Source organism: Eimeria acervulina, genomic scaffold (assembly GCF_000499425.1).
Source record: "Eimeria acervulina Houghton genomic scaffold, Eah_scaff194, whole genome shotgun sequence".
NCBI lineage: Eukaryota > Apicomplexa > Conoidasida > Eucoccidiorida > Eimeriidae > Eimeria > Eimeria acervulina.
This window is the reverse complement of record NW_013548801.1, coordinates 1-9,096: the sequence shown is the minus strand read 5'-3', so window position 1 is coordinate 9,096 and position 9,096 is coordinate 1. Positions and strand designations below refer to the sequence as shown.

The following is a 9,096-nucleotide window of genomic DNA, read 5'->3' as shown; positions in this document are numbered from 1 at the left end:
CGTAGCGGACTGCCGCAACTTCATCCAGGAGTTTGCTCCCATCGCCGCTCTCTAAAGGATCTGTTCAAGATAGCCAAGCATTGTACTTGGACAAAACTTAAGACGTACCAGCTAGCATCATTATCGGACACTTGCTATCGTCTCCAGAACTAGCGCTCCTTGATTTCGACAAACTCTGCTCCCGAACAGCCAATGCCAGTGGCGCAGCAGTTGGGGCGATACTCTGTCAGCAAGCGGTAGGCTGGAGAAAGCACCTCAGAATCGCCTACTATGCACCCCAGTTAACGAAAGAAGATCGGGACTGTCCGCTGCGCTGGAAGGAGCTCTACAATATTTGCTGGGGAGTGAGTCATCGTCCACGCTAGTTGTATGGCAAGCACATAACTGTTCACACAGATCATCAATCCCCGGCTCACCGCGCATAAAGTTTTCAAGACTTTGACAGAGAAATATTTGTTCGGAGGCTAAGGTGGCTCACGCAGTACAACTTTACAATCAAGTATGTTAACAATATCATGAAAGTGGTCGCTGTCGCACTCTCCCGACGCCCTACGGGCCAGATAGAATTTTCCGCATCTGCGCTTCTCTGCGGCGATTCCTGTGTCCTTCCGCAACTGCACTGCGCTTACTCATTATATAAGCACGCGGCTGCAATTATTTTTCAAGGTTCACAACAGAAGACGAGTGATGTACGACGCCGTGACCGAGGTTCTCTTGTGATACCAGACCAATCATGAACTCGGCAGTTTATACCTTCCAGTTTCGCTTCGGCTACACGTTTTGCGCAAAGTTCACGCTCATGATTTAGCAGGATACGCTATGTTAGGCCAGCAGTGAAGGCCCTTTTGGTGTTTCATTGCTTGCCAGCCAGCTGAGAAATCTGCTTAGGGTTTCTGGAGACCCCGCAACAATAGCCGTGGAACACTCGCATAACTACACATCTGCATAGTCTTCCGATTTCTAGACGGATCTGGGCGTGAACTTTTAAATGCCTTTCCAAGTATGTTTGCCTCCAGTCGGAGGCTCTGGCAGTTATTGCGTTTTTGTGGACTGGTTCAGCAATTATCTCCACCCCGTCCCGTCTCCGATCTCAAGCACAGGAGAGGAAGGGTCGCCATTTTCTATTCGTAAAATCTGGAAACTAAATGTATTTCGGAAGGGCGGCATTGCTGATAGGGACCGAAATGTTGTCTATGCATTCTGGCTCGGCTTCGCAAAGCGGCTAGAAGTGGAGCATAACATGGCCGAACGAACCGTTAAGAAGGAGCTAGATGGCCAAACTGACCTCAGCAACTGCACTATTACGGTGCATTGGACACTGCATACCCGCCAAAATTCACCTCAGTGGCCTGAATTGTTTTTAATGGCTTTGCAATACAACAGTGAACTCTTCGAGCAGCTGTACCCCGGAGGCTCTGACGTGCACCAAAGACTCCGTGATATTCTCCCTGTCTTTGTCTACGGCCAGATCGGTGCCGCCGCAAAGAACATCTCTATATTGTTTCATATTTTCGGGCTAGATAATTCTTCTAAGGCTGGCCAGATCCATGCGTCATACGTCTACTGATGTTGCGCGTTGCTCGCCGCTCACACTTGTCATCAGGTTAGGGTGCGCCCATTGAATGATGCATAGGTCCCAGGCAAAAGGACCCCTTGATGGCCTACGGTAGGCATGCTATGCCTCACCGAAATGCGTCCTGCGGCAGTAGCAAAAAGGACAGACAAAGCCGAAAGATGCTTCTCTCCCTTTTCCTGTTACTGTTTTTCTTTTTCCCTTTTGGTTTTGGTGTTGCCAGCTCTGGCTCCTCCTGCACCTTTCTTCGCTGCCCTCAATACACGCATCCCTCCTTCCGAGGCCAGATACACGAGGAGTTGCGCTGCTTGGGAGAGAAGGGGGCAAGTACACCGTGGCCTATCTGGCTTTGGTACATACACTTTTGCGTGAGCGCAGTTGCGCTTGGTTTGGGTACTGAGGAACTAGGAAGCGCTTGACAACTCTCTGGGATGTTAGCGCGTACATCAAACAGCGGTTCAAGCATGATTGCAGGTGGGGTGGCCTTGCAGAAAGTGTTGCAGCAAGGAGTGCTGCAACTCATGATAGGCCTCCTACTATCTTCACTGTAGCAAGCTCTGCTTATCTCTGCTTGCCTTCAGGCTGGCTGTTGAGGGTAAGGGAAGCGTTTAACAGCTATCTACAGCGTTAATGTGTGCAGGCCTTGGCTGTGCTTGCAAGTGAGGCTTCCTTGCAGCACCAGTTGCGGGGAGGTGCGATGCTGTTCATGGCCAGCCTGCTTCTCTCCACACCAGCCTCAAGCCCATGGCCGTTATACCCATAACACCTCGAGACGAGAATGGAAGCCACAGGGCTTCTGGAAGCTTCCCCTTAGGCGTCTTCATTGTCACTCACGACGGTTCTCCGACCGTCGTGGGCTGCAATAGAGGCTTAGATCGAGGACACTCGTTACATTCACCAGCCCGAGATTTGTTTTGTCGAGCCAAAAAAGTGGAGACTTTAGGGAGGGCTAGCTGTTTTGGAAGAAATATAGCCGTCAGTGTTGCTGTTAAGTCTCACAACAGTCGTGGGTTCAGATCAATGACTCATGCTCAGCTGACCGCGGCACAACGAAGGCGTGACCGTCATACAACTCAATTCTTGAAGGCTTGTTTCGAATGCCACGAAATACGATAGTTTTGTACCATTTAGCAGGCATTTGGTGGAGAACCCGTTCGGTTTTTTGCAACCCCACGTGCCCTCCGAGCGCATCCCTCTACCGTTCCCAAGGGCACAGGGGGAGGGGCTAAAGGTCTAGATCGCGAAGTACTCCGTATATGGAGGACGATTAACTCGATAATTTCTCCATTTGTGGCACTTTCGAATATTCGCTCTGCAGAAAGGTGGGCAGACTATGCAGACGCTCTGGCGGGCTAGTCGGATGCCACTTGAGCGGCCACAATGTCTCCACCGCCTCTGCGGGTGCGGGTAGGCATTCCATCGGCCTTCCTTTTGGCTCAATGCAGCCATTGGGCTTTATCCTTCAAACAGGGTACCTTTGGATGACATTGTATGAGCGTCCATTCGACGGTTTATACTCGAGCTTGTGAATGGGGAAACCAGAGCACTGTGACTGGATTTTGATGAGTAGGGGTTGCGCCCGATCCTACCCACGGCATTCATGAAGCAGTCCGTCGTAATTTTCCACAAGGCCTACGCGAAGGAGCAGTAAAATTAGGATCATTTCTGCTTATTGCCATTTTTCTCGCCAGTACCCACAGTTCACCGTGGAGCAAATAGCTGTTTGACGCAAGTTTCCAGGGGCCCCATGGAGCAGGCTGGGGGGACATCGTTACCCGGTGTGGCGTCCAAGGCGAAGCCCGACCAAGATGAATCTGCCCTACAGGAAGAACCCTTACAGATTCCATCACGTGCAGATGGATCTGATGCTCAAAAAAAGCCCAAGCGAAAGCTGTTTCCAGTAATCGTAATCCTTACCATTCTCGGCTTTCTGTTGGCGCTTCTTCCTAAGCTCACCGATCCTGCTAAGAAGCCCGTTGAGCAGCCTAAGCCTGAGCCGATTCCCGGTGGGCAGGCGGAACGTTCATTCGAGGCCGCTATCACAAGAGCAAGGAGCATTGTTCCGGACACCAGCTGAATTGAACGCAAGTGCACTTTCACCAGAGTTGTGCGTTTGCTTGAATGCAGGTGAGGAGGCGCCAGTCTCTTCTGGAGAAGAACTAGAACCAGGCCAGCCTGAATATGGGCCATCAAAAGGCAGACCTTCGGGCGAGCGGCCAGTATTGCCTACTGGAGATGAAGATAAGGAATCTCCTAAGCGTAGAACGCCGACACCACTGCCAGACTTCCAGCCTCCTGATACGCCACCCATTCCCCCTCCTCGTTTGCACACAAAACGGGAGGATACGCCCAGCCCAGGCGACGAGTCACCTTCAGAGGTAGGTCTCCGCTCGTAATGTAATCCAACATGGATCTTGCAACGAATGTTGGCGTGCTAATAATGCTGCGTATATCCTTGATCCGCCTCCTGCGTGACGAGAATCTCGATACGTGCATTGCTGCAGTACGCGCTTTTAGTGGTGACTGTTGTGTTGTGTGGTGGATTGTTCTTTTGCTGTCTTGAAGCCGCTGAAAATGACATGCCGTGCTAGGCTTTGCCCACTCGGCTGCATATTGAGTGGGGGGCCGTCTGCCTTACGAGGCAGGTCTGTGCTCTCCATGGCCTCTGGATCGAATCTATCTCCTGTGGTAGTTCTTTAGTAATGGGAGCTTACGGATTCTGTTTGAGACGGCCTTATCTCTCATTGAATATTTGCCGTTTGGGGCGCTGTATTGCATGGTGTTGTAGTGGCTGTCGACAAAAATTTGGTCTAACATGGAGCATGCATGGGTGAAGGCTGCGAGGCTAATGCGTGATTTTGGGGACTTGCTGCGTATGCTGCATGCAGGGGGGTCCAGTACCCCATGGTGTCAAACGTGAGTTCGTCCAACAGCCATGGACTAGGTCTAGAGAGATGCCGCTTCTGCCGCTTTGCTGTGTCGCTTCCTGGCAGCCCTTCAGGATTAGCACTAGAGGCCTTTGGAGTTCTTTTGACTTGCTTGCCCCCGCTAATCCTCACTTGAAGTTATTCTGTCTCGCTGTGGATCTGTCTTGCGTGCAATGCAGCTCCCCCTCGAGGCAAATTCCCCCCAATAATTATTCCACTCCCCACCGATGATGGAGAAGAGCCTCCGTCGCCTCCGGAGAGGCCTATACCGGCAGAACGCAAGAAAAGGCCAAGCGTAGGAGGAGCTGGCCCTTTGTCGCCTGGGCACCCTACCGGGGAACAAGCCCCGGAACAAACGCCGACGCCATCTCCATGGGGGGAAGAAGAGGAATTGTATCCACCTGGAACTGGACCCGCGGGACCGGAACCGCCAGCACTGCCTACCTTGCCGCCAGCTGGGCCAACTGGATTTGAAGAACAGCCTCTTCAACCTGGAGACGAGGGGTTCGGACCAGAGGATCAAGGAGGATATGATGCGTGGGAAGATGAAGAGGGATACGGCGATGAAGGAGGTGTAGAAACGCCACCCACTGCGCCGGCGACTGAGCCAGAGGATCAACATCTGCCACAGTTCCCAGGTGCCTCGGGGTACGGATCTGCTGGTGAGGAAGGTGAAATGAGTGAAGAAGAAGGCGAGCAAACGCCATCCCCTGCTCCGGCGACTGAGCCACAGGATCAATATCCGCCACAGTTCCCAGGTGCCTCGGGGGCCGAATCTGCTGATGAGGAAGATGAAGAGGGATCCGGTGATGAAGAAGGTGTACAAACGCCACCCACTGCGCCGGAGACTGAGCCACAGGATCAGTATCCGCCACAGTTCCCAGGTGCCTCGGGGGCCGAATCTGCTGATGAGGAAGGTGAACAGGAAATCGGTGAAGAAGATGTACAAACACCACCCACTGCACCAACGATTAAAGAGCCGGAATTTGGACCGGGAGAGGGGAAGCCCTCTGCAGCGGAAGGTGAAGGAGGTAAACCGGAGTCCACGGAGACTGCACCCAGGAAGCCTGACGCCCAGACATCCGGCGAAGGGGATCCAGAGAAGCCCGAGGAGAAACCACCATCGAAAGCGCCGGATGAGGAAGATGAATTCGAACTCCCGGACAGATATGGAGAGCCGGTAGAGCCATGGTCACGAGAGGAAGCGGTAAGAACCGGAAAAAGAGACACTGAGTGCTAGGCTTTATTTCGAATGTAATTTCTATTCCTGAGAAATGCCTTGCACGCCGTCTTCGTGTGGCCCAGCTGGTGCATTCGCGGGTGGACCGTGAAGCCTGTCTCTGGCGTCTGCGGTGCGATGCCTTCAGCTCCAGACACCTTTTATTCTACAACTTGGTGGCGAAAGGTTCGGGAATATGGGGAAAGTGCCAACTGAAGAATTCCAGAGTACGAATTGCATCACGCTCTACACAAATTCTTTGAGGTGCTAAAGCGTGGCTATCACTGCGAACGCACTTAAATGCACTTTCTACATCCCGGGCAGAAAGAAAATGGGGGATCAAAATACGATACTGACGACAAGTAGTGCGTGGCCCCACCTGGTGTTGATTGTGAGCTCAGAGGTTCTAAAATTGAGCGAAGGAGACCCCTCCGACGAGGTGCCTACAGACGTAGGGCCAATACTCAAGTACGGATACTCAGCACTCAAACGGCGTTCCCGTATTAGGAATTTTTATCCTGGCAGTGCTGCTGTATAATGCCTGCTTGAGCAGACACACTCTTCTGATCCGCACGAGTGTCCAGAAGGAACAATACATCTCGTCCTTTTAAGCATATAGGCACTAGCGGGGAGCAGATTCTCCAACTGCATTGCGCCTATACTCTGAATGCCATTTTTACAGAGATTCTCTTCGGGCGATACTTCCAGGAAATTCTGCGGATTTACCCAGCCTGGAACATTACTGCGAGCGTCTTCAGGTGCCTTTTAATACTGGCAGCTTCTAAGAGACACCTCTTGCAGCATCTGATATTGTTGTTATTACGACCGCCCTCTACGGTGAATCGTAGAGGGCGGTAGTTTTGAGAGCGTCGTGTAAGCAAATCTCTGTGCGAGGGTCTTCACTTGTGTGCCCAGTGTGTTTTCATGTACTTGTACTCTCTCAGTCACACGTTTCTACTCGCTCGTCAAAGGGAATGTAAGCGGACTGCTGCTTGCTGCCTTCATCTCCTGTTGCGCACTGTTTCTAGTTTGACCCCATGTCGCGTGCGGCGAAGTTGGTTCCTTACTCGGATAGCCCATTGCGAAGTTGCTCTAGTTTGGCTGGCCTTTGTTTGTTGTAGGCAAGTACCCACGACAGTTCTTTCGCCAAGGGCGGCAGGAAGGGCATGGACCGACTGGGAGAACGGAAGGAAACCAAACCTTTTCTCGGTAGGGCAGCCTGCGTGGTTTGGCGGCAGCCTTCTTTGCCTGATGGCCAAACTGCCACCTCATGCTGGTGGCTCGTGCTGTCATGGAGTTTTCGATGTTTTGACATTGCTGCTCCTGAAAACCCTCTGATGGTTGCGTGGGCGTCGCCGAAGGCCTGTACTCTTCTGCAGTTTCCTGTCTGCGAGCAGTCACAAATTAAGCGCTGTAATGATGCAAAAAGGGTGGTGTTGCTGCTTCCATCCTCACGTGGCAGGGGAGATCCGGACATCATTGTCGGTGTAATCGATAGAAGGTAAGCAAACGCAGCTAAAAATGCCCAAATGTGTAGAATAAATGCAATGGTTGAGCCGTATGTGCACTTGTTAAGCTCCTGGGGTAGGTGAGATAGATCAGCGGTTTGACGGGTCTTCAGATAGGCGCTTTGGAGAGAACCCTATGGTGCCCTGCAATCATGGCGTCACGGTAATTGGCTTTTGGAATGGTGACCTTTGCTTTCAGATTTGGATCCGTCAGAGTTATTGACAGTTCACGCCATTCGCGTGATTACGGTAGTATTGTTGACTTCCTCAAAGCGTTAGCCGAGAAGATTGATGACAGGACAGGCAAGCGGAACGCTTCCGTCTTCTTATTAGCTAGATGCTTACCCTTTCATTTTTTGTGCACTAGTATATTTTCCTTTGCAGTCGCTGCATGCACCATGCGAGGCCAAATAGTTTGTGCTGCCTTGGTGCTTTGCTGCTACTCAGGTGCTCCGCATCGGGAGTACTTGGTGCCGCCCCAAGTGCCGGAGGTACGGAAGCCGCTTGCTTGCTCTTGCCTTTTTGAGTCCTCTTGTAGATTCCTTAAGGGCCGTTGACTTTGGAAGTGTTCGCAGACTTGTGCCTTCAACGTTGTGCTCTGCTTCAGGTGGGATTCCCGGTTGAGCTGGAAACGAGAGAAGACGATTTGCCGGTGCGCGATGCGGATCTAACAGCACAGTTTTTCCACCCTCCGGATGTCTACATAGCCCACTGCGGCGGGCTTCTTCGCTCTGCGTCTTTTGGGATGGCACCACGCAGACATAAGGTGGGTGATGCCTGTGCTGGTGACTGTGCGAGCAGGCTGAACTTAGACACGCCTCTGTTGGTATGGCCTTAGAAACCCTTACGGCCATTGCAGAAGATCGAGCCCCTACCCACAGGCATAGAGACGTTCCATTTATCAGAGAACGAGTGGTGAGTTCAGGGGCCTCCATAAACTTTGAGTTTGGTAACACAGGTCTGCGTAGCCCACTAGCGCCCAGTAGACGTCTGTCGTAAATGGATGACTAGGCTTTGGCTCTGTCTTGGCAGCCTTGTCGTTGCCTTATGTGCCAGGAAAGTACTTTTTTTAGGTTTCCGACGTGATTCATAGGGGTGCGTCAATTAGGCTCACGTGTGGAGTCATGCGAAGCCGTTGCATTTGTTGTTGGCGTTTTTAGTGTGTTGAGACCGTATATGGTCTGAAGCCTAGGCTTCTGGAAAACGGAGAGATGCGGCCAGTGGAGAAAGGGGATTGAGGATGATTTTCTTGGAGAATGCAGCTTGTTTGCAACAATCCCTGGGAAGGGTTATCAATCTTTCCAAGGGAGACAGTGAAGGCAATGCATACTGGCCGGTTGCTCACACCGTCGAACGGCCGTTCAGAGAGCTACCTGGACAAATGTGTATCCAAGAATCTTGCCGCTCTTAGAGGCATTGGGATGAGCTGGCTAGACAAGCGCAGCTGACCATCGCTGAGTGGGCGGCATTATTGGCAATGCGTCGACTTCTCTTGTTGATACTTGGTGGCAAGAAAAAACGTGAACCGAGAAATTCCCGGGAACCCTGGGTCCTTCTCCACGGGAGAGCAGTGTGACCTCCTTTGGAAAAGACGATGCTTAACGCAATCAGGGAAGATAGAGTTTCGTGGGCATGCCACTATACCCACAGTGTGGTAGTTTTTACCGCAGTATCGCTCTGTTGAATGTAGAGGCCACAGCTGGTATAGCACTGTGTTACAGAAGTGTAGATAAATTCGCGTGGGTTTTCATGCCTTTTGGCACGGAGCCCTATTCGACTCTGCTCTCCGCTATAGAACCGGATTTTACCGTTTGCTTTTGAAATTAACGCAACCGCAAGCATTATATATATATATATATATATATATAT

General features: G+C 51.6%; 1 protein-coding gene across 1 annotated transcript; it reads left to right on the top strand.

Moving 5' to 3' along the window:
* Window positions 1-1,240: 1,240 nt before the first annotated feature.
* Window positions 1,241-8,065, top strand: EAH_00024560 (hypothetical protein; the record flags this gene model as incomplete). The annotated part of the gene is made up of 15 exons (XM_013393009.1): window positions 1,241-1,472; window positions 1,797-1,941; window positions 2,308-2,460; window positions 2,892-2,980; window positions 3,265-3,579; window positions 3,701-3,951; window positions 4,462-4,489; window positions 4,680-5,707; window positions 5,868-5,946; window positions 6,121-6,187; window positions 6,402-6,477; window positions 6,841-6,928; window positions 7,427-7,501; window positions 7,675-7,718; window positions 7,835-8,065. The coding sequence occupies 15 exons, from the start codon at window positions 1,241-1,243 to the stop codon at window positions 8,063-8,065; spliced, it is 2,901 nt and encodes a 966-aa protein (XP_013248463.1).
* Window positions 8,066-9,096: the final 1,031 nt, after the last annotated feature.